This window comes from Linepithema humile, chromosome 6 (genome assembly GCF_040581485.1).
Source record: "Linepithema humile isolate Giens D197 chromosome 6, Lhum_UNIL_v1.0, whole genome shotgun sequence".
Taxonomy (NCBI): domain Eukaryota; kingdom Metazoa; phylum Arthropoda; class Insecta; order Hymenoptera; family Formicidae; genus Linepithema; species Linepithema humile.
Genome location: NC_090133.1, coordinates 26894720 through 26920018, shown reverse-complemented (window position 1 = coordinate 26920018; position 25299 = coordinate 26894720). Strand labels below are relative to the sequence as shown.

At 37.4% G+C, this 25299-nt stretch overlaps 3 protein-coding genes across 18 annotated transcripts; 1 reads left to right on the top strand and 2 right to left on the bottom strand.

Annotated features, from left to right (window-relative positions):
• The first annotated feature begins 9 nt into the window (after window positions 1-9).
• Window positions 10-9312, top strand: LOC105671350 (chitobiosyldiphosphodolichol beta-mannosyltransferase). Its single transcript, XM_012365438.2, has 14 exons — window positions 10-448; window positions 561-903; window positions 1046-1239; window positions 1327-1500; window positions 1620-1734; window positions 1817-1983; window positions 6353-6394; window positions 6891-7014; window positions 7545-7595; window positions 7672-7746; window positions 7832-7986; window positions 8114-8220; window positions 8359-8587; window positions 8786-9312. Exons 1-14 carry the CDS (start codon window positions 157-159, stop codon window positions 8944-8946), a joined length of 2229 nt encoding a protein of 742 aa, XP_012220861.2. The 5' UTR covers window positions 10-156; the 3' UTR covers window positions 8947-9312.
• hoip (NHP2-like protein 1 hoip) lies at window positions 2870-4094 on the bottom strand. Its single transcript, XM_012365441.2, has 2 exons — window positions 3711-4094; window positions 2870-3508 (listed from the first exon to the last, which is right to left on the bottom strand). Exons 1-2 carry the CDS (start codon window positions 3711-3713, stop codon window positions 3128-3130), a joined length of 384 nt encoding a protein of 127 aa, XP_012220864.1. The 5' UTR covers window positions 3714-4094; the 3' UTR covers window positions 2870-3127.
• LOC105671405 (zinc finger protein 271) lies at window positions 9195-24734 on the bottom strand. 16 transcript variants are annotated; one of them, XM_012365544.2, is made up of 12 exons: window positions 24108-24732; window positions 22723-22828; window positions 21810-21920; window positions 21513-21728; window positions 20446-20975; window positions 20059-20200; window positions 19633-19965; window positions 19314-19558; window positions 18907-19172; window positions 15742-15963; window positions 13677-14062; window positions 9195-13307 (listed from the first exon to the last, which is right to left on the bottom strand). In XM_012365544.2, the coding sequence occupies exons 2-12, from the start codon at window positions 22771-22773 to the stop codon at window positions 12831-12833; spliced, it is 2979 nt and encodes a 992-aa protein (XP_012220967.1). In that variant the 5' UTR covers window positions 22774-22828; window positions 24108-24732; the 3' UTR covers window positions 9195-12830. The 16 variants fall into 16 exon arrangements, with proteins under 16 accessions (XP_012220967.1, XP_067212664.1, XP_012220968.1 ...); XM_067356563.1 differs by having other exon boundaries at window positions 21810-21880; window positions 24108-24728; XM_012365545.2 differs by having other exon boundaries at window positions 15826-15963; window positions 21513-21920; window positions 24108-24734.
• Between the last annotated feature and the right edge of the window lie 565 nt (window positions 24735-25299).

Below are 25299 nucleotides of genomic sequence, written 5' to 3'. Positions count from 1 at the left end.
TACGTTACGTCTTTGGTTGTATTGCAATGAAGAACATTTCGATGTCGCTAGTGTACACCGTGTACACTAGTGCAGAAAATTTAGCAAGGAACGAACCTAAACAGACGAATAAATTTTTAGTGTATCTAGCGGCTGCTTTTTTCATTCTTTTTCAAAATGTTGCAATCATGGATGTGGATTGTTTGGAATGTATTATTTTTTATAATCTCTTGGATTGTATGCAAATTATGCTTAAAGCTGCACAACCGTTCCAAAAAGAGTGTTTGCGTGGTGGTGCTCGGTGATATCGGCAGAAGTCCACGAATGCAATATCATGCGATCTCATTTGCCAGAGAAGGCTTTATTGTGGACATCATAGGTTATCCTGGTTCACCGCCTATGAAGAAAATAATGGAAAATAAACTCATACGGATTCATTATCTGCGATCACCCCCAGAATTGCTAAAGGGTGCGAATCAATTGCTTAGTTTTGTACTCTCAATCTTTATATTTGTTCAGATTTTCTTAATTGTTTATATACAGAGCTTTAGATGATTAGAAAGCATTATTTGTTATTGCAGATTTGCCAAGACTTCTGTACTACATGATAAAAGTGATATGGCAAGTTAATAATGTTTGTATAACATTAGCTGGGGTACCTCTATCTGAATCATTGATAATCCAAAATCCGCCTACAATACCAACAATTCCAATATGTTGGTTGTATTGCATTTTAACGAGAACGCAGTTTATAATCGATTGGCATAATTATGGACATTCACTTATGGCATTAAGCTTGGGAGAAAATCATACTCTGGTTAAATTGGCAAAAATGATTGAGATAACATTTGGACGCAGAGCCAACAATAATTTTTGTGTTAGTAATGCAATGAAAGAAGATTTAGAGAAGAAATGGGCCATTCAGTTAGTAATATTAAAAACATTTTTCAGTATTATGTATAATTCATTTATATTTAAAATTGTATAGAATATATTTTTAAGCCGTATACTTATACACTTTTATACTACATATATATATAATAATGAGATTTCTTGCTTATTATAGAGCTAAAGTTTTGTATGACAAACCAACAGAAGGATTCCATCCAATATCAAAAAAAGACAAGGCTGAATTTTTAATTAAGTTAGTTCAAGAGTATAATTTATTTCCATGTTCATGTAAACAAACTGGCCTTATTGTATCCAGCACTAGTTGGACTGAAGATGAAGATTTTTCAATCTTGTTAAATGCGTTGCAAGGTGCATCTACATAGGTTATTTTATTTCATAATTTATTTTTGCAAATGAAATGAGAAAATAGAATTATACTCATGTTGTGTTTTATAGCATATGAAAATGCACGTGAAAATAATGAGTTAAACTTGCCGGATTTAATATGTATAATAACGGGCAAAGGACTTTTGAAGGACTTTTACATGGCCATTGTCAACTTGAAACAGTGGAAGCATATTAAAGTAGAATCATTATGGCTTGAAAATGAGGATTATCCAAAAATGCTAGGTATTTTTGCATGATATTAAAATTTAACTATCAATTTTTTTTTTTTTTTTTAGTATATATAAATACAATTTTTATAAATTATCGTATAAAATGTTAAATATTGTTTGTTTTAAAAATAGCTTGTGCAGACTTAGGTGTATGCCTTCACACTTCATCCAGTGGACTGGATTTGCCAATGAAAATTGTCGATATGTTTGGTTGCCGCTTACCAGTCTGTGCATACAATTTTAATTGGTAGATGCAAATTAATACAATTTAATCTAGCATTATTATGTTGGTACAAAATTGATTTAAAAAAATGCTTTCTACTGTTTAGCTTATCGGAGCTGGTACAACACAACGAAAACAGTTGGGTATTTACAAACGAAGTAGAGTTGGCACAACAGTTGAAGATGTGGTTTCAAGATTTTCCTAATAGTGAAACACAACAACAGTTGCGGAAAAAGTTTCAAAAGAACATGTGCAAGCTACAAGATTGGCACGGTAATTGGAAACTTAACGTGTTGTCTTGTTTTTCAAATTAATTTTTATTGTATTTTGTTTATTTTACTAATATAATTATGAAAAAAAGAAGAAAAATGTTTCAGTTGTCAGTTCAAACGATAACTGAAAACTGAGAACTAAAAACTTAAACGTATCATCTTATTTTCAAGATTTTAATTTTTATTCTACCTCGTATATTGCAAAGTTTTAAGAGAATATGTTCTGAGAATGAATTGATATTCCCCAATTATCATTCCCAGTAATCCGTAATAATTGGCTATTAACATCTGACGTCTTATTAACATTTTATTATAATGTTGTAGTATAAAATTTTAAATGATAAAAACTGCATCAGTAACATTATAAAGTCACGTTTGAATTTGTTGGGGTTTCACCCACTATCGTGTATTTGATATCTTTAATTTTTTCTAAAAAATAGGAAGGTCCAGTTTTGATTGCAATAACGCTTATACCAGTAGATATAAAACAAGCATGACCAAGTTGTTCCTTCTTACATGCATAGATGTAAGGAATATCTCTTGCTTCTGCTAATTTCGTTAAGGGTGATAGGAAGTTCAATGGTGCTGATAAATGTGTAGCATTCTCGGCAATTATGATGAACTCTGTCAAGTTTTGTTCCACCGAGCTGATCACATCGGTCAATCCGATAAACAGCATACTCCTCTCCACATAATACATTTGTCGAATTATCATTAGCAACTCGTTAGCTAATTGCTCCATTGCAGTGAGATTAGCATCACTTTTTTTGGACTGTATGAAAGAATCATAAATATGAACATTCTAACGCATATATCGGACTGTTTTAATAAGATTGTTCTAAAATTAATATATTTGTGTTAACTTTAAAAAAAATTAAATCAGAATATCTATAAAACAAATTAATACAGCAAATTTATTCATGAAATCAAAATACATTAATTTTTACATTAATTTTTTATTAATACTCTCGTATAAAGTTTCACATAAAACATTTGTAATCAATATTTTTCATAAAAATCATAATTGTTTTTTTTTTTATGATGACCATGATGGATTGATGATTACAAAGATTGATAAAGGTTAATGTTTATACTAATAGACATAAGGGCATAAAATTAATGAATAGAAAAAACCCAATTCCAAGTTAAATTAAAAGTCGTTCTATTTCCTGTTGTATGGATTTGATTTGTTGTTTCAATTGTGAACCCTCATTGATTAATACAGAACAGGCTACTACTGGCCTGGAGACTCCACAAGCTCGTCCCAATGCTTGCTTACTTCGTACAAATACATAAGGTACATTCTTGTCCTCGCATAATAACGGCAAGTGTAAGAGAATCTCTAAAGGTTGCGCATCCGCCGCCATTACTATAAATTCTGATAATCCACGATTTAAGGATTTTGTAGCTTCATTTGCTCCCTTTTTTAATTGCCCATAACTTGATGCTTGCTGAACCAAGTTCAATATTTTTATCGTTAACGATGCATCCGCAAGAGGATAAGCCTTCGGTGACACCTCATCCGTCTGAAAAAAAAGTTTAATGTCAATGTGATGTATTTATTAATTGTTACTCAATTAGATAACGATGTGAAAAATGTGTGGTCATGCTTGTCAGTAATTATAAAAATAATTCGTAAATATATTGCAGCACATCCACGTGGAAGAGTTAACCTAAAGAACAACAACACAATGTGCCGCATTTGGAAAACATTGTAATATTACTTACCATGTTGGTTAATCTTCTTCTTCTTCTTCTTTTTACGAATATTTATCGCTTCAGAGATACGCTTTATTCCTTTTTTATCACTTTCTTCTCTTAAATTTATAAACTTTCTTTTGATGTACACATTAATAACTGTTAGTATTATAACTTCCTTTGCTTTTAGATGCTTTTGGGTACTTTATGCCCTGCGTTCGGGTGGTTCAGACTCAGACCAGTGCTGCCAGCGTACATTTCTGCACACGCGCCAACGGAGAATCATATGCGCTCGGCCTTTGACTGATAATAGCAGAGAACAGACAACACGTATCGTCTTTTTTCCCTTTCTTACCCATTGAGTTGGCGAGCCGACTCGATAGAGCCGGCGAAGCCGGTCGAGTTTACGCGTGACGTTCGCGGCCTCGCTTTTTGGGTATTGGTTTCCCTCTTCACTACGGCACTCATGGTACCAGTGAGTTCGAATTGGCATCACTGCGCAACTCTTTGCTAGACCGTTCTTCTTTTCGCGCATGCGCGTCCAACCGGAACCATGATTATGATCTCGCTATCTCGCGTGTCTCGTTGTCATTCGTCAACATTCTAATCCGCCACGTTATCATTAATGTCAGTTTGGCGCAAATTCCGAACACACATGTACATAGTTCTCAATTGTGTGCATATGCAGTTACAAACTGGCATCACTGCTCGTTGTTTCTCCTTATTCCGCCAATAAATAACAATTGATAATTGTAATATGAATCAATTGCATGAGCCAGTAATACAATTTAAATGTATCGATATATTTTCGATATTCGTAAAACGAAATGATACATAAAAAGATTACATCACGCGGAAGTCGAATGAAATGACAATAGCGGCAAAATGATAATATTATCATTATTATTTTGTCAGATAGATTTCGTTCCTAGTGGCCTTTTGTATAGTCTTTTCCTATCATTATTATCCGAAAGCGCTAATGTATATTATGAAAAAATATTTTACACAAAAAAGTTGTAAAATTGCACGATAACAAATGAAAATATACTAAATAGTGTAAAATTTATAAAGTCGTAAATTTACAAGTGTGCATTATCCATGCCGAATGCCACTGCACGCTTAACAAAAGATAATAATAGAGAATGAGATAATTTATGAGCTTTTTATCATTGCTGTGTTTTACCTAATAACACGTACAACAAGTGTAAATGAACGATTTCTGCAACTCTGCATCTCTAATATTAGAAAAGCTATAATAAAGCTATTTGAAAGAAAAATAGTGAAAAGTTCAAAAACTTTACAAAAGGCATCATGGAAAGATATATTATTTATCACATGCAAATTTCTTATAAGCAAAATCATTTCTGATTTGAACTATTTTTAACAATTAATTTACAGTTACCTGTACGCAATTCTCTTCAGAAGTGTAACAACAGGAATACTCGCTCGTGCATTGATACATGTTTTCATCAGAGCATGGAAAAGTGAGCTGTTTTTTATTACACGCCATCTTACTTGAATCTAATCTAAAAAAGTTCACAATAACAAAAGAGAGAAACTTATTTTCAAAAATGGCAGACGTACCTCTTTGGTGATTTCTAATTTATATGTAGATAACATAACAAAAAAATTATTGACAAGCACAAGAAAATTTTGATAATTTTGTCGGATTACATTATTTAATTACCTTGGAAACAATCGCAGATGATTTTATGCGAATTGAAATCTTTATACTAGTAATTTAAATCCGAGTTTTTCATTCATCTTAATGTGGAGGTATCCTTGGAATACGTTCATTTTTTGTATAATAAACTTACAACTTATTGGTTATTTATCAATGACAGGTTGTTCAGACAATGAGTAATAATCGCGAAACTTCGTTATGGATAAATACATATCGCTTTGATTCGAAACTGGTTAAAACATCTGCAAATCGGAGAATTATTAAAAATTTCTCTATACATCTGGTATGAATATGAAATATCTTGTTTCAGGATTAAAACGTATCTCGAAAGTAAACTCATTGTGATCTCGCAAATATCTACTTCTTGATTACTATAATCAACGGTATTGTACAATACGTGGCGTTGAACTTTATGCTATAATGTAACACAAGCAGGGCTGGGCAAACACATTTGAAATACAAAATACAAAATACTAACAATTTTAGTATTTATTGCAAAATATCTTCAATTTTTTTATTTAAAATACAAAATTTTTGTATTTTAAATCAAAAATTAAAAATTAAAAGTATTTTGTATTTTATAATTTAAATATCAAGATTGTGTTAGCATTGTACATTTTGTATTTCAAATATTTTATTGTATTTGAAATACAATTTGAAATACGTTTTGTCCAGCCCTGAACACAAGCAATGTCATTTGATTCTTGATTCACGATAATGCATCGTGACTGGTACGGTCATCTCAGATTAAAATAACTTGACAGTTCATGTTTATATGGATTTGTATGAGATAAGAGCGATATGGTTGATAACGTTTATAATTAATAGATTGGCTTAGTTAAATAGCATTACTTGTTCGACTGTAATGCGAAATAGTGTACACTCACTTCTTCATTATAATACTAACAATATTTCTATTATATCTCACAATCCTCTACAATGAATGTTTTACTGCTGAGCTTCTCATTGTTGTCATTCGTTCTTGCAGCTGTGACGATTGAAAGAAATTTGAACAATCGACCGATTATTGGTAAGTTTTTCGAAAAAAAAAATCATACAACACATCGATCGCGTTCTATATGAGGCATATTTTTGTTTCAATTATAAGGTGCACGTGGGAAGGAAAGGTTAGAATTCACTGATAGAATGGTATTTTTTTTTTTTTTTTGCTGAAAGTACAAATCTTTTGTAAGATAATGAAAGAAATATTGTGAAGAATTGTGATAAAAAATGTCAGGAAATTGCCAGTGTTTCATACGGAATATATCTTTATAATTAGATAATCAAAGATCAATTAGATAGATATTAATTTCTAGTTAAAATTAGAATTAACTGGTGCATCTATATATATATATATATTTTTTCAATTTAATAGTCAAAAATTGTTTTTAATAAAGATCTAAGAATGCCACATTTTTATTTGGAAAGCAAAACTTGCCAATTTTGTTATAACTAGTCTATATATTTCTCTATTTCAAAATTTTAGATGAATAAAAATTTTAAACAATATTGCATTTTCCTTTAAGGTGTGCTGACGCAGGAAATAGATTACAACTTAAATAAGAAATATCCCAATCAGTATCACAGCTACATTGCCGCATCATACATCAAATTTATTGAAGGTGCCGGTGCTCAACCTGTTCCAATTTGGTAATCACAAAAGCTTCCATTGCTTTGCTTTTTACTTTACTTTATAAGTGCCTTCCTCAAGCATTTCAAGTGTAAACTATATAATTTAAGCTAAAATCAACTAATTACAATATTCTATTTATCATATTCATGGCATGAATCATTTATTGCAATGTTTTTAGATCAAATAAAGTTTCCATTGCCAATAAAACCAAGTCTTCCTATAAGAACACTTTCTTAATTTTGAAAATAAATTTTGTAAATTACTGCATATGGCATTCTAAATTTCTTACATACTAGTTTGATAAATTTAAAATTAAACGCCAACGAAAGCATCAAGTAAAAACTTGCAACAAATAATTTTTCTCAACGTTTTCACTAAAAATCCGCTTTAAATTAAGAAAATTTTTTAATGAAAAATAACTTGTTAATATGTAAACATCCATACTGTATATCTCTAATACAAAATATTTATTTGCAATATTTATAGAAAATATTTATTATATCGTTAATAACAGTAATCCACGGATTAAAATATGTATTTTGTACAGGATTGACGGGAGCAATTCGTATTATGAAAATATCTTGAGCAAAATTAACGGGTAATATGGCACATACATCTATCTTTAAAATACTAATACTCACTAATCATGCTTATAAAAGAATATTTTATTTTAGAGTTCTATGGCCGGGAGGTTCGACGTTTTTTTTCCAACGCAAAGGATATGCCGATGCAGGTGCCGCAATTTACAGGTCACTACAAACAGAATAAGAATAATGATAATACGATGAAAACGTATCATTTAAATATGACATTTCTTACCTACTTCGTTAATAGAATTGCGAAAAGAATCAATGAGGAAGGTGACTACTTCCCGATATTTGGTATCTGCCTTGGTTTCGAGCTGTTGACATATGTCGCAGCAAATCGCATCGAGCACAGGACAAATTGTTCCAGCAAAAATCAGCCTCTTCCACTAGAATTTAAATCTAGTAAATATTTCTTACAAAATATAGCTTCTATTCTTCATTTTTTTGTTGCTTTTAATCGTAATTAACTATTTTTATATTTCAATAATAATAGTTTTTATGCTGATGAAAAAATATAAATTTCTTGCAGATTATAGAAAAAGCAAGTTGTTTAAAAACGCTCCACGAGATGTCTTGCAGATTTTAAGTACAGAAAACGTCACAGCGAATTATCATCAGTTTTGTGTCACGGAGGAAGCAAGTGTTTTTTTTAAGATAATAATTGAGCAAATACAAATTAAAAATAAACACGACATAATATATAGATGTGAAATTATCAGTTACACAAAGCATTAATAATTTTGCCATTATAATGCATACGCTATTCTGTTTTAGGATCTACGCCGTGTTAACTTAGACAATGAATTTCGCGTGATGTCAGTAAATCGAGATAAAAAAGGTTTAGAATTTATCTCTTCGTTAGAGCATAAGAGCTTTCCATTCTACGGAGTGCAGTTCCATCCAGAGAAAAACCTCTACGAATGGATAACTGGGAAAAATATTCCCCACGGATCTAATGCTACTCGAGTATCGCAATATTTTGCCGATTTCTTCGTTAATGAAGGTAAGCAATCAAACAAGAAAATGTAGAAATATTCGCACGTGTAGAATTTTGCACAAATTTCTTACAGTAGGTACTGAACGCTCTCTATTGTATGATATTTTAATTATTTAAATTTGCCTATATTTCTTGAAATTGAATTAAATTAAATATTATAATATATTCGAATAAAGAAGAGTAAAATCTATTTTCTTTACGCAGCCCGTAAAAACTCACACCATTTCGTGTCGACGCAGAAGGAGAAAGCGAGTTCAATCTATAACTATCCTGTTACATATACAGCATTGAAGAATTCTTCTTTTACACAATGTTATATGTTTAAAAAAAGTGACCGCAATTTTCTGATAGAAAATGACGTGTAAGACTTAGAGTAAGTTTTATTCTTAAGATAGAAAAGTCATCTTTTTTTTTTTTTCAATTGTACAAATGTTATATCTTCAATTGTGTGGTACAAAATAATTTTAAACGCCTACGTCGAATCCATTCCTGCAAGATGGTTAAACGGGGATCATCAAAGATTGTTAATTTCACGGAATAATGTTGTTAGTAAATGTATGACGAAAGACGGCACTGGGGAACACACAAACAAAAAAAAGATTGGTACGCGCAATTTCCACATTTAACATAACACCAGTGTATATTGTGTCACAACTGGAATACAGAATATTACAATGGTGCATAATAAAATTCTATACATATTTTTGTTCTATCTAAAGTAAATAATCATATTTTTTGAATCTTTTTTTTTCCCTCACCACGTTTCGCTCTGAGCCAAAGCGCCGGCCGTTTTCACTCGTTGCGGATGGATAATGCGCGATGGCTATGCGCGACTTGAAGGTGCAACATAAAGTTAAACTCATAATTCGCTTCGACTCACAACGGGTACGCTCGGATCTGACTGCTTGCCGTTAGTCATCTTTAAACAAGCACGAAACTAAATCTCTTAAAAGCATGAATCAACTCTTAATTTTTATCCTTGTAACGTATGATAGTATCATTATTAATAATCATAATAATTCATATAAACATTATTTCTATTTATTCCTTGTTACATGTTTTTTTTTTTTTCTTAGCAATGTTGTCGCGCGGGATGCAAAGGTCAATTGCAGAGGAATTTATTTTTTTTTTTCGTATTTTTTTTTCTTCTCTACACAGTCGAAAGTAGTGTTCTCCTCTCCGAGGAAAAAAAAAGATTGGTCTGGTCGTTTTTCCCCGGCGATTACCTCGCTTTTATGTATGTTACACAGTATATATACATAATGTATATAAGCATGAGCAATATATATATTATACATATATATTTGTCCATCCCGTATAAGTTTCGCGATAGGGCTCGCGTTATCCACCTTTCCTCTTTATCTATGCTTACCTATTCGCCCTTACCTCACTTGTATTTTTTTTTTTTCCCGAGAATATAACAAAGATCTACGCATAATATACGTAAACTCCTCACGGTATTTGATGTATAAGATGACCCTGCAGTACACTCAAATTTTTTCACTGTCCCATTACTTTAAATAGTACATATGATATCTATCTGTTTCAATATACTTATTAATAATATATATATATATATTTATATATTTATATATATTCATTATATATATCATAGATTTCTACCGAGTTGCGAACAACTTTCGTCGCACGCGAGATACGCGTGGCGCACAAACGGGCGTTAATAAATTTGTCGTCCTCTTTATATAATGCCTATTCAGTAGTTACTATCAATATTATACATAGTTATATATTTAACGCAAACGTGACGGCGCGACATTCGATCAAGCGCGATTTTACTTCTGCGTTAAAACACATTCTTGCGTCAGAATTAAAATTCAAATTTTGCAGGACACTCGATGGCGCGCGCGCAACCGCGCGCCGCGCTGTCACGCTCATTTTATTTCTCTTTACTTTTATCTTAACGGTAAATACGAAATACATGGCCTTACACGATGATCACTACGATCATAGTGATCTTCTTTTCTCGTGATAGACGGTATAAAAGAAAATAATCATTAATTGTCAACTAAAATTAGATACAGTAACGAAACTTAAAACATGACTCTGCTCTCTCGGTAACGCGTGAACTCAACTCATTGAATTTCTCTATTTCAGTTTGTCTATCGTCAGTGATATATTCAAGATCCGGTAGCAGTGGTATCCGTTTGTTTGCAGGTGTCTCTGTTTTTCCTAAATGCGGCTGAGCCATATTGCACTCGATCATAAGATAACTAAAACTAAAAAAATCATAGCGACTAAACCGCTTAAAGTCGAACGTTTGGACGCGCTCGTTAATGTATATTAAATTTCCATGTCCGCGTATCTGTATAAAATTTTGTTCTAACATTGTTTATTTCAACTAGAGCTCGGTTTCTTGGCTGTTCTGTCCAAATATTGCGACTGCAATACTTTGTGACAGTGAGATCTACTATACGCCAATTGGATATTCGTTGAGAATCTAAAAAAGTGAGAGTTCAATAAAAGTACTTCGTGTGTTTAGAAAATTAGGATCACTCTGAAGCTACTCTACCGCTGTTTGATTATTACTCGACTACAAAAAAATATTAGGTGTATGCAGGTGATGCTAGAATTGAGACACAAACAATACGTAACTAAAGAGGAGGAAATAATGCGCACAACCGAGAATCCACGTACAAATGCGCTTCACGAAGCACATGACGCAACTTCTCAGTGGTGTGCGTTATCTTCTCCCTTGATTGCTCGCGTCTTGATTCCGGCATCTTTGTATGCATATAAAACATAGACGTTAATGCTATAAATTAGATTATTACAATTTATACTATAAAATTTATTAATTTATTAATAAACAAAAAACAAATAAAAATAAATAAATGTAAAAATTTATTTTTATTTGTTTTTTATTTTTTAAATGTGTGCAAAATTGATACCAGAAAAAAATGGAAATAATAAGGAAGTATACGGGCATTTTTTTTGTTTCTTTGCGCATGCGAAAATGCCCGTGCATCTTTCCTTCTTATTTCCATTTTTCCCTGGCGTCAGCTTTTGCACACATATAATAATTTGCTTCCCAAGTTCATGTTGTTTCTTTTTTTTTTTCTGTCAATATTTTTTTTTATATGAGAGCACACCTGTGCAGATATCGAACTTATTTCGAATATACAATTCAAAATACCACTCGGATCCAATCAAATCGCGCAATTCTTATTGAAGTGATAATGCTAATAACTTTCGTACAGAAATTATGCAGAAGTCGATAATTAACGTAAAGCAATAATAGTCGACGATAATCATCGCTTAAAACCTTACTTTAATTTCTGAAAACTTGACCAATGAGCGCAAATAAATACAGATACACTCTTCACATGAATACAATATACAGTAGCTTCTCTAACTTTGCACATTTTCCTCCACATGGACTTGCATTATTATACACGACGATCTTCACTGCAGTGCTGATTATTCCGTGTTCTTTTCAGTAACATTTACCCACATTTTGTCTGTATGTGATATATCAGCTAACACGTGACTCTGGAATCATTGGAAGAAGCATTGCTCTAGAAACTTTTTCTCACTTATAGCCCTAAAAATGTGCAAAATTAGGAAATCTATTCCATGAATAGAATCCGAGACAATGCTGTCGACATTACAATTAGTGCCTCTTTGTTAAAATTACGGAAAGTTACTAAAAGTATAACGAAGAAGAATTGCTATATGTCCATCACCTTAGTCGCAAAGTTCCGATATACTCCGACGTTCTTCTTGTTGACAAATTCGGAACGAATACACACTATATGTTCGTTTACCCCACAATCGACATACTTATCAAGTAAAAGCATAAAAGAAGCAAAACCAAACTTTGGATAATACACCGCCGTTGTCGAGCAGTCGTTAACACACGTTTTGCGCGTACGTCACGAGCGGTATTCGCTTTATATCGTCCTGAATGAAAATTCACGGCGAATCTTACGAAATGAAGATGGTGTGCTGCGGAATCGTGAACGAGTGGACCGTGCAGCACGCGAGACACTGATGACGTATAATAAACCCACTGTAAATCCCAGGTGCTTAAGGAAATGATGAATGGCGGCACAATCTTCACACACTTCTTCAACACAATCGTATATTAAGTATGCATGGCATATATAATCTTCGAAATGCCTTCTCATCTTCCTGTCTCTCCTCTCTCTCTCCCTCCTGCTTTCTCCTCCTTTTCATCCTTTTCATTCTTTTCATTCGTTTCGTTTCTTTCCTCCCCCTTTTTTTTCATTTAGTACGACGTCAGTACACCGGGCGGTGTCGGAACGACTACCGTGTGCTGCGGCACAACCGGGGGTGCCGGCGGAGCTAACGGGTGTCCGACCAAAACCGCAGCCGCCGCCGGTATCGGCAGAACACCGGACTGCGGTATGGCCGATGGCGTGCTAACTTGCGTCGGCGGTCCCTCGGCCGCGTGCTTGCGTAAATGTCGCAGCATGTTGCCCTTCTCAACAAAGGTCTTGCCGCAATCCGGGCAGCTGTGCGGCCGTTCGTCCGAGTGCGAGCGCCTGTGCGAGACCAAGTGTCCTTTGCACATGAAATCTTTGGGGCACAGGTCGCAACGAAACGGCCTCTCGGCGTTGCTGCCCTTATTGTGCGATCGCATATGGAAGAGGAGATTGCCCTTCAGTGGGAAACTCTTGCCACATTCTGTGCATACGAATGGACGTTCACCGGTATGGCAACGCATATGATTCACGAGATGTTCCTGTAACGCAAGAACAAGAGGGTATGAAAAATAAGTTCGTTACGCACAGTTTAAGAGAATAGAGTTTCGATTGCAATTAGATTTTGAAAATTTGAGCAACTAATCAATTAAGACTTTTAATTTGTGACATCGTTATTTTATTACGATTGCGGTGAAATCGCTATCTTCATTTTCATTTAACTAAAACTTAAGCACGAATCCAATGTTCTGAAAAATTTACGCGACTGTATTGTCAGACGAATCGCATACAGAGAAATTTGAATTATTTTTTCCAGCAAATTGAAAAAGAAATTAAAATTGCTTATATTTAATTTTATTTATAGCAAATACTGAGTGTGTCTGAATATGCAGATAAAAAGCCAACGTTACCTTTCTAGTGAATGGTTTGTTGCAGACGTTGCAACAGTGCGAGGAATCTCCGGTATGCTGACGGAGATGATTATTTAGATGCTCTTTCCTAGTGAACGTCCTCTGGCAAAACTCACACCTATGTGGAGATTCGCCAGTGTGGATGCGCACATGATTCGTCAAATGCTCCTTACGAGTAAATGACTTGGAGCAGAAGTGGCATCGGTGTGGCGATTCGCCTGTATGTTGACGCACGTGATTGGTCAAATGTTCCTTCCGCGTGAAGGATTTGGTGCAATACTGGCACTTGTGCGGTGACTCACCCGTGTGCTGCCTGACGTGGTTCACCAGGTGGTCCTTTCGCGTAAATGCTTTCGGACAGTATGTACAGCGGAAGGGCGTCTCTCCTGTACACATTTCGCAAAGCGAATTTGCAATGTTTGAGAAAAAAGGTGTTTCCGTCACTCAGAACTCAGGAGTTATCCTGCACAAGGCGAGTTTTGCTTTGACGTAACGCACGGAGAAGGCACGAAATCCGGAATAAACACATTTAATTTGCATTAAAGTTAATGTTAAAGTATGCTAAATTGAAAAATTTCGACAAAGTTAAAGCAAGATGTGTTGACTGATCTTGGGGAATGCGTAATAAATTACAAGAAATTTCTGAGTTAAATATTTCAATATTCAATAGACTGCTTACGATCGTTTAATATTGATAAAAATTATCATTGATTGCTTATCGTCGTGTAATGTTGTATCAAAAACCTTGTGCTACAGATATATTAATTAAATAGTGCCATAACTTTACGTTACGTCGAAGGAAAGTCAGCTTGTACAGCAATAGACTACAGTACTCTAAAATTCTCAACATATATATTCTCTAAATTTGTATATGAAATATTAAAATGCTATAAACGCTACTATTACTTTCAACGTAAACTTTCTGTCTCGCAATCATTAAGCAAATATTAATCTCTCTCTCTCTCTCATTTTTTTCCTTATCTAATCTAGTTAACACTTCATATATAATGTCGAACTAAAACGAAGCTCGAGACTTGTGCCGTCCTATGAGATGAAAATGACGAGCGATGAAATTATTTGCAAGTTTCCAAAACTGTGTGAAAAACAAAATTCGACTGACACCTCTCGCCAATGCAAATGAGAGCTGCGAATATTGATGAATGCGAGAAACGCATGTTAATAAGAGGAATGAGTATGAGAGCGGTGTATTAGGCAGAACAGCAGCGAACGTCCCTTAATGATGACAGGGAAATTCAATGATGATGAGACTGTGCGATGATCAGATTGAAAGTTAGACGCACGATGATACAAATGTTAAGAGACGCGATGAGCGATCGAATGAGTAAAATTTATGGTGAAACTTTACGGGGCGATTCTGTCTAAACGAAGATCAATTCCCATGCAGTCTGATCCTCAACTAGATGCGCCACACACATACAGAACGTTCCACTTCTAGCGGATCAATCTTTAATGGTAATTTCCTTGACGCGAACTAAAGCCAAGAACTTGAAATGTTGAGATGCACGATGAGCTCCGAGTTGTGAACGAATAGTGTTGAGAGTCTTCCGAATCTTCAAGAGTCATTCAATTAATATTAAAACTTTAATTTTTGCTTGCAAGATCGGTCGCACTTCAGCGACTTCAACAATGTTCAAAGTGTGAGAGCTATAACATTTTTCTTAACATTTTTACTAAAAGAAAATTTATTAATTCCAAATTGAGTCGCATTAGAATCGTGAATCCAGTAGAAGTGAAACAGTTCGTATACAAGCTAGATTGAGATGTGTGAAAACCGAAAGCGTGTGAAGAGATGCGAGTCTCGACTTGCGTTCGATCGAACCACCTAAATGCGTTGTGTCATATGCGAAATAATTTTTCGCAATCAATCTCTTAAATCTATAACAAAAGAAAAAAAGGATAAAAAAGATTTAAAAAAAGAAAAAAAAAAAGAGGAAAACTAATCTCCGTCTCTCACTATGTAAATAGACCACGAAAATACAACTACTCTTAATAGAGATAACGATTATATCGGTCCGTGAAGTGAACATCTGCCAACCGCTCTCACCTGTGTGTTGGCGGATGTGGTTAACAAGGTGTTCCTTTCTGGTGAACGATTTGGAGCAGAAGCCGCATCGATGTGGAGACTCACCCGTGTGCTGGCGAACGTGGTTCAGGAGATGCTCCTTTCGCGTGAACGTCTTCGAGCAGAAGTCGCAGCGATGCGGCGTCTCACCCGTGTGCCACATTATGTGGTTCGTGAAGTGCTCCTTCCTCGTAAACGACTTACCTGTATACAGCAGCGATAAACAGAAAGAAACGGAAAACAGGCGTGTTTCATTAGATTGCAATGCCAATGACACAGACGTGTATAAAAGTTGTATGGAGACGCGCGTGGGACGATTCCAAGACACGAGATTCGCAATTCGCGACGAGTTATATCGTTGTGCGATAAAGATGCGAAATATAATCATTGTAGATTATCGTAGCCCCAAGCTTCGGTCTGCCTCGTTCTTATTTGCACGCAAAACAACGAAGCTAAATTACTGAATGAATCTTCAACGTAAAATATAAATCGATTAAATCATAATTAAATTACAACCAAGACAGCAACGTACAAAAAAAAAAAAAATTACTGACTATTTTTCAAGTGGCTTTTTGTAAAATGTCAAAAGTAAAAAAAACGAATAGTGTTCTCTTGCAATTGTTGCGTGAAATCTATTTTTAGCGGAATATAAATTCAGAAATCTTTTGTCGGGAAAAAGCGCATTTCCAAAAAGATTGAATAAAAATTTTGCAACAGAATTTTCCTCTTTCAAAAATGACATTAAACGTAGTCAACGTGTACTTGTATATATACACGTATCACGTGACATACAGCGCGCATGCTTGTAACTCCGTTGAACGAAAATACAAATTTCGAATTTCCTTGTAACAAGCATGCGTTCTGTTCCGTTCACTTGTAATCGCGATAAAAAAAAGCTACCGAAATAATCGTTTAATTAACTGCTTCTTCAACATTGTTGACGACGAATATTACGCAATCTCCGAACGCGCGTTGTAACAAAAATCCATGATTTGTTACAACAATCGTGTAAAAAGTGATCGACATCGATGGTTTCTTAGCAAACATGCAATATCAACGATTCCACGGACATTGTGACAAGAATAATTGAACAATACAAAATCCCATTATTACACACAATTGCATCCGAATAACAATAACAAAATCTTAACAACGTGACAATTATTCTACTCGACACTGCACAAAAAATCGCGGACTTGGAAGTAAGAACCAACATTCTGCCGCCGGTGGAAAACCGCGGAAAAGCAATCGATGTTGCGGAATTAATTTTCGCGGCGTATCGCCGATAAAATGGCAAGTGAAATGATGCATCGAGATCCGCGAATGCGACACGCGAGCGAGCGCGAGCGAGGGTCGGCGAACGGCGTTAAATACGAACCGCTCAAATTTACAAAATAGCAAGTCATGCCATCACAGTTCACGGTCAGACGTTGGGTGAGAAATAAAGGGCCCCTTGTGGAGGGAGCCGGCCGGCGGCTGGAGGTTTCGCGCGATTCCCGAGGACTGAAGAAGGAAGAAAGGGGGTTCTCCCGTCGTCGGACGTGCGGGCAGGAGCGGGCGAACGAGGGCAAGCGCACCGGCACGATTCTCTAAGCTTTAGAGGGGCGCCTCTTCGCCACCGCGAAGGAATGCGCACGACCCGCGCGCCCCGCGAGAGCTCGCCCCTCCCTCGTCCGGCGAGCTCCGCTCGCGATGCGCGATCAATTCTCGCGAATTTTATTTCACCGCCGCATATACCCGGCGCGGCTGCGGCTGCGGGCCCGCTGTTCGCATAGCGTGTTCGACGTAACTCCACGCCGCATCACGTTACTCGGCGCGAGAGATTTGTCAAATATCATCGATCGCGCCGACGCCGACCGTTCCTGTAGCAGCGTCGATTTTGCACGCGTGCAGCGTCGAGCAAGCTTTTTTTCTTTCTTTCACCAGTTGGAGAAATTGCATGTTTGCGAGACGAATGCAGAGTTACGAGCGTTCGAAATCCGATCTAGCTCCGAAAATGCACAACGGAGGATTCTCTTTTGTTTCTTGTTATGTAACATCAGTAAGAAAAATCTTTTTAAGCGTCGTCAGTTCAAAATGACTCTGCAAATATATGTATGCAGCAATAAAAAAAAGCCAAGCACTTCAAAACTTACAATGCGTTCTCTGAAAAATGTACACACTGTATTAATTGTATCAATGCAAACATAAATTAAAAAGCACATACGTTTTTCATGTCTTATATCTTTCACATATAAAAATTATAAGCGTTTTTATTACATTCAGCCAGTACATTTTGCTCTAAAAACTAAGCTTAGTGAATTGATTTATTTTTTATTCCAGATTAATCTCTCAATCTCTCAGATCTCTACGTCTTCTGATATAATTAAATATATTGGACTTAATAAATCTTACACATCAAGATCTAATTTCAAATGTAATATCCTGAATTAAATAATAAATATTAATATAAATTTCTTGCACTTTTTGCATAAAAAAACCAGATGTTAAAAAAATTCCAATAAAATCGAAAATGATATTTTTTTCTCAATATAGATTTTTAGAATTTATTTAAATTACTCAAGCTTCAAATAAACACTTATATCGTAATTACGAAATAATGTTTTATCGAGAAGTATAACCAGAAGTATTTTCTTTTGCGTTCATTTGGCGTTTCAATTATTCCAAATCATTCATGTATGTATGTAAAAAGAGCATATGTACTGTTGAATGATGCATAAAAAGAAATATCTTACTTACCTTGTATAAGCTTCAAATCTCACTAAACCTGTATTGATAATATCCCGCGATAAAGTTTCATCGCGGTATGCTACATAATATTTTACGGAATAATTGGCAAAAGTCAATCAATCAGTTCCACATTAGAAATGATTAATATTACATCAAAGACGTGTTACTTTCATTAATAATAAATAAGAATCAAAATATTAATCCCGTGAAAATTTTTCAAAAAGGAGGCAATCGCTTCAATTCGAAACGTTTTTTTTGGAATCGTCCCATTAAATACCGAAATTTGTTTCTTTAGATCTCTTGTCTTAATACACAACGCGAACTTTTCGTCCTTCTTCATCTGAATGAATTTTTAAATAGATATCGACCGTATTAAAATTGCATACGGCAGACAGATGAAAAGAGAGAATTACTCACCACATATTTCACAACGGAACGGCGTGTCATTCGTGTGCGAGCGCATATGATTAGCGAGATGCTCTTTGCGCGTATACTTTTTGCCGCATGCTTGACAATGATGAGGTGTTTCTCCTGTATGCCACATAACATGGTTCATAAAGTGTTCTTTGCGAGTAAAGCTCTTCTTGCAAATATCACACCGATGTGGAGTTTCACCAGTGTGTTTGCGAACATGATTTACCATGTGTTCTTTACGAGTGAATGTCTTCGAACAATATTGGCATCTGCAATGTTTAAGATATTTCTTATTACTCTTAAAAATTTCAATTATTAAACATTAAAATTGTCACTTTATTCATTTATTAGCCACAATTGTCTCATTAATATGATATTTAGTTGGGCGAATGATATGGATAAATGAGTACCTATACGGTGTTTCGCCGGTGTGACATCTCGTGTGATTATCCAGATGCTCCTTGCGTGCAAAGCTCTTGCCACAAACCGTGCAATTGTACGGTTTATCGGTGGCATGTCTTTTCATATGGCGTTCTAACGAAGGCGCGTTCGCGAAAACGTGAAAGCAAACGGTGCAAGTGAACATGGATCCACCCAAGTGGCACTTGCCGTGACGCGTCAAATCATTCGCGTTCGAGAATGCTTTGCCGCATACCTGAAATCATTTGCCACATGTTAGAGTCGCATATTTATTGCGCGCCGCGCTGAGATTCGCCGGATTATGTGTACCTGGCACGTGAACGGCTTTCTTTCCGTATGATATCTACGATGTACAATGAGCTGATAACGAAACTGGAAGATCTTTCCGCATATCTCGCAAGCGTGGCTGCCAACCGACACTGGTGACGCGCTCGGACCGGGCGTGGCTTCGCCGTCGCTCGATTTTATGTCGAATTTGTTCAGTTGAACTTGCTGCACGATCGGCGTGCCGTTCTGTATCGTGGTAACTGTCTGCGTAGGAACGGTGCTGCCCACCAGAGTCGTTCCGGCCGCTATTTCGCTCTGCAGCTTTCCGAAAACTTCGTGATACGCCAGAAGTTGGTTTATATCTTCGACGTTTACCTGTGATCGAACGGAACAAGTGTATTTACAAGTTCAACTTTCGTGCAGCTTTTCAGATATAATTATTACAATAATTCCCATGATATTTCGTACCTTGTACATATTTTGTACCATTTCGACGCCGAGAGTTTTAGCCAAATCCTGCTCGTTTCCCGCACTAATTTTCACAACTGATCCATCTGCCGTTCTTACATCCATCATGTGTCCTCCTGGTTTTAAATCAGGGACTTGGAATCTGTGGAAATATATTGTTCTCGTCAAATATCAATGATGGTTAACCTTTAGAGAGCCGCAACATTTTTTTCAAATCATGAAGGTGAAACTCTAAGAAGCTTTTTATTATTCTTTTTCTATTAATATAAATTTGTAAAGATTGGATAATTTTATGAACTGTCCAATGTGACTAGTTTCAAGATACAGATTTTGAGAAATTATAAGGCGGTTCTCTAAAAGTTGAAAATAAAACGTCTCTGTGCTTACTGGGTCATATTCAGCTGTCGCAACTCCTTCTCTTTTTCCGGTTTCTCGGAGTTATTCTGCGTCCCTCCCTCGGTATTGGAGTTTCCGCTGATACTGACTCCGATCTGCTGCTGCTGCTGCTGCTGTTGCTGCTGCTGCTGCTGTTGCATCAAGCTCTGTTGAAGATCTTGTGGGGGTTGTAATTGCAGATCACATTGAACTTGACAGTGAACCTGATTGTCGCTGCAACGCTCGGTGGTGCAGCTGCCGCCCTCGTCCTTCACTTTGTTATCGTCTCGTTGCGCGCTTTGACTGTGTGCCGTTGGTCCGCTATTCTGGGCGTTTTGATGATTCTGCATCTGATGATGAGACTGCTGCTGCTGCTGTTGCTGCTGCTGCGGCGGTGGCTGTTGCTGTTGCTGCTGGTGCAGCTGCTGTTGTGCTTGCGCTTGCATTTGCTGTTGCATTTGTGCATGCGCAGCCTGCAGGTGGCTAACACTCGCCGGTAAATGCGCGCCGTCTAAATTAAGGCCGGGAAGAGATACAGGAATCTGTTCAACAAAATACACAGACGACATATAAGTATTATTACAGTCCAATCCGGCACGTTTGATCAAGAATCTTGTACAAGTAGCTTATACAAGATTACAATCTCGTCTAAGTTTCTCGATACACTACAAAAATTTGTTTAATTCTCCAAACATTTCCGCTAATCGTATTTAATTATTCAAATAAATCTAATTCGCACTTGCAAGACACAACAGTAGAAAAATTAATAACTGGCATTTAGTGAACGGTTTTTACGATATGGATTGACAACCAAGTAAAACGAAACAGAATCACAAAATAAAGTTCTTTAAACAATTGCGCAAAGTTTAAATGATGAGTGCCGACATTCAAGCATTTTTTTTTCATTTACGCGCCTTTTAACTGCACGCTTTTCACACGCTTTTTTTCCGTAAAAAAAAATTGCATATGTTATCACAATTCCTGGAAAAACTCTAAGTACTCCAGATCGGAGTAATCCATAAGCCGCATCCAAAACCGTCATCGTAACACAAAACACGTGCCGCTACACATAAACAAACCTGTGGATTTGACTGCAGAGAACTGTGATGGCTGCTGCTGCTAACCGAAGGCTGATGATGATGATGGGCGGCAGTTGACTGTTGCTGATGATGCGAGCTGGAAGTCAACGCCATTTCCTGGTTGAGTGAAGAGGCTGGCTCTTTGGAGGATGATGCCTCCCCACCGCCACCACTCCTATGCGAGGAGTTGTGGTGGGAATGGTGGTAGACCGAGACCTGAGGTAGCGGTCCGGGAAACAGATTGGTGAGGACCCAATACTTAGCTACCGAGGAGGCTAACGCTACGGCAGTACCTACACGCAGGTCCGCGGATGAATGGGGGGTACTCCCTACATTGCCAAGACTCGCGGTCGCAGTAGCCAAACCACCTGGGTATGAAGGACGACCACTTTGACCCGCGTTTACATCCTACCGATATACATTCAGACATTTGTACAACATTGATAGGGCATGCAGCGGCATGCACCAGGCTGAAATCCAATCGACAAATGCGCCACTTTTCATGTGTCTAATGCGACACGAAGGGTCCCATGGATAATTCGTTATTGGAGATTTTGTGCTACTGGAGACAGCAGTGGTGTCTCTATGTCGTGTACAGAGTATGTATGGTCGAGGAAAACGCTTTATACATACACCTGTCAAGCCATACAAACTAATTATAATCGAGTCTGTTTTTGTAAGCTCATGTGTGTGAGATAATGCGATCTATTACAACTTCATACAGTAAGATTATTATATACTATGATGGATAATTAAAGCAAAGTGTTAGAAGTTACAAGAGTAGAAAAGTCCAAGCACAAGCCATTTTATATATATGATATACTACAAGCATCTATATTCTAAAAGCTATGGATTACAGCAAGCTAAATGTGTGTACCATAAAGTGACAACAAAATAAGAAATTCATATTCAACATAATCATAATAATAGCCAAATAATAGAATGTAAAAATATTGAATATTACGTTAAATCTTATGAAACACAATTGAAAGTCTTATATAATTAAAATTGATAAAATTATAAATTTAGTTTGGTACAAAAGAAACACAATTCGTTATAGCAAACTGAAAGTAAAAATCAACAATTCATAAATTAACAAAGCCAATTACACAAATGTCTATGTATATAACATCAGCACAATGCATCTGTGCGATCACTTGCGCATTTGTAGTTTGGTGTATAGCCTGTTTACAACTGGAAAGTACCTCACCTCTTGTTGTGCCTGCGTAGTCGCTGGCAATGCATGCTGCTCACTATTCATCTTCGTTCACTGAAGGATATTAATTAAACGTATCTGACATACTTCATTTCTCATCCTGTAAAATGCATTAAAAAAATTAATCCTTAGATTGTTATATTTATCAAAACAGAATATTGGGAGCAAGTAATGATATAAGTATCTCAGCACTATTCAAGATCGAGGAAGATGACCGAAGCTTTTGTCAGATATAACCAGTCGTTTGCGTTTAATTAGCGCGCGAAGATGGTATGGATTAATTAAATAACGTAATGCGTAACAGTAACATATCGAACCCGTGACTTTTGTTGTATAATATCAATTGTAATCAAAATGCACACACTATCGAGAGATATTTCGTTGATTATTTCCAATTTGTGACCTTGCTATTCGAATGTGTACCGAAAAGAACGTGACTCGCAACTTTGTCTGACAGAGTCCTACACCATCGCAATCAACAATACGCGACGGCCGTTGCGCCATTGGAGACCGATCTGGCGAAACGCGCGATCGTCCATTTAACCTCGAAAGTCAAGCCGTGCCACGAATGCGACGGAGCGAGTAATCGCACCCAGAGTGCGCGTAAACAATCGCGCGCCGAACAAGTGGACGCGCGCGAGAACGGAGAAGCGCCGTTCGCGACGACGACGACGACGACGACAACGACGATGACGATGATGATGATGATGTCGAGTGAGAAGGAACATCCGCGTCGACACGATTATATTTTAACCTCGCGGCGCCTCTTCTCTCGGCGGGCTCTTCTCGCTCGGTCGCGAGCGGGAAAGAATGAGTCATCCTCAATACGCGGCGCGATGCGTTGCGACAAAAGACCCATTCTTTCCAGCGTCAATTTCCCTACAATTTTCCATCGCCGAAATAAATCTCGCTATTATCGTAGCTATTATCGCATCTGGAAAAATAAGAGGGAAGAAACGAGGCATTTAGAACGCGCAAAACTTAAAAACAGAGTGGCCTTAATGGCGCAACCGCCGAAACAGTCGCGACGGAGAAAACGGGCGGGCGCGTACCAGCGATGCAGGCGACCAGAAGCAACCGTAGTCGAGGAATGGTGCTCGATTGTCGCCGAGTATCGCCATCGTGCACCATTCTTCGGTGTCGCGTGCGACATTGTTATTGCTGGCTAGCTTACGCACTCGCTCGTTCGCTCGCTCGCTCCTTCGTTCGCAGAGAGCAACGGGGACAAGGGGCCAACAAGATGGACGTGCTACGCGGACTCGGGGCGCGAGGGGGATACGTACGCGCGGTGTGGCGCGGAGCGGCGCGCCGCGGCGCAGCGCGATTTCGACTCGACTCCTGAGGTCTACGAGGGTGTACACGGGCAAGTTGGAACTCACGTGGTGCGCTGTGCCATCGGCGGTTCTCGCATCTCGTTCTCCGTTGGCCACGAAGCCGCCTCTTCGCTTCCTTCGCCGCAACACACACACAGACGGGGGGGAGAGACGCGCGTTCGTCCCGACGTACGTAGCGCGCGGGGGGAGGCAGGGACGGCGGGGGGGAGCCCCGCGCAGGCCTGCCTCTCGCGACACCGCCGCGCCGCACCGCGCTCTTTGGCTGCCTCTCTCGACGTCTCACCTCGCCACTGGAGCCCACAAACAAATCGCCGATAATGGCCACGCGCCCTCGCCCACCGTCTCCTCAACAGCCGCGACGGCCTGCCCGACCAAGCCGGGATGCGGGACGGCCACTTTTGGTCGCAGCGGACGCCAAACCGCGAGAAAATTCCACAGGAACGTCGCCCGCGGGGCCTACGTGCTCGCGGTTAACAGAAAATACGACGACTGTCATGGCGGCCCCTCGCCCACCCCGCAGGAACTTACGCGCGCGGGGCATCGCCTAGCCGACCGTTGCGAATCAGTCCGTTGGGCGGTTTTCGCCCGACGAACGGTCCGGCGGTATTGAATAATGAATTATTCGACATATCTCGTGGCGAAATGTCGCACAATTAGCTCGCATTCATTTTGATAATTGTACTAGCTGGTCCTTGTTGTTTCATTGAGGCTGCGCGCGCAGCCAAAGATTGCGCGCGCGGTTGCTCACTTCCGGTGGCGGGAAATCATTGCGATTATGAAAGCACGCAAAGTTTCACTATTTCAATTTTCGGAAATGAAAACTTCTTCTTTAGTTTAAAGATATAACAAACAAGTATTTGTCATCGATTCCTTCGACTTTTGTTAAATAAATTAATTTTAAATGGATTATTATCAATATTATCGAAATTATTATTAATCGCTTTTTGGGTTGGCACTTCTTCAACGTCAAGGTAGTGACATCTTTGGTTAACACTAAAAGTAATACACGCTTCTTTACCAATCAAAATATAATATCCTGGTTTTGAGAAAAAATTACAAAATTTTAGGAAAAATAATTTTATAAAACTATAAAATTATAAATTACTTTTGAAAATTAGACAAGTTTATTAATATTGCGAAATAATTGCTGTATGATAAACTTCCTAATTGTACAATGTTGTCTTTTTTTAAATTTTACTTTGTTGTTATTATAATTGATGTAATTTGTATTTAAAAA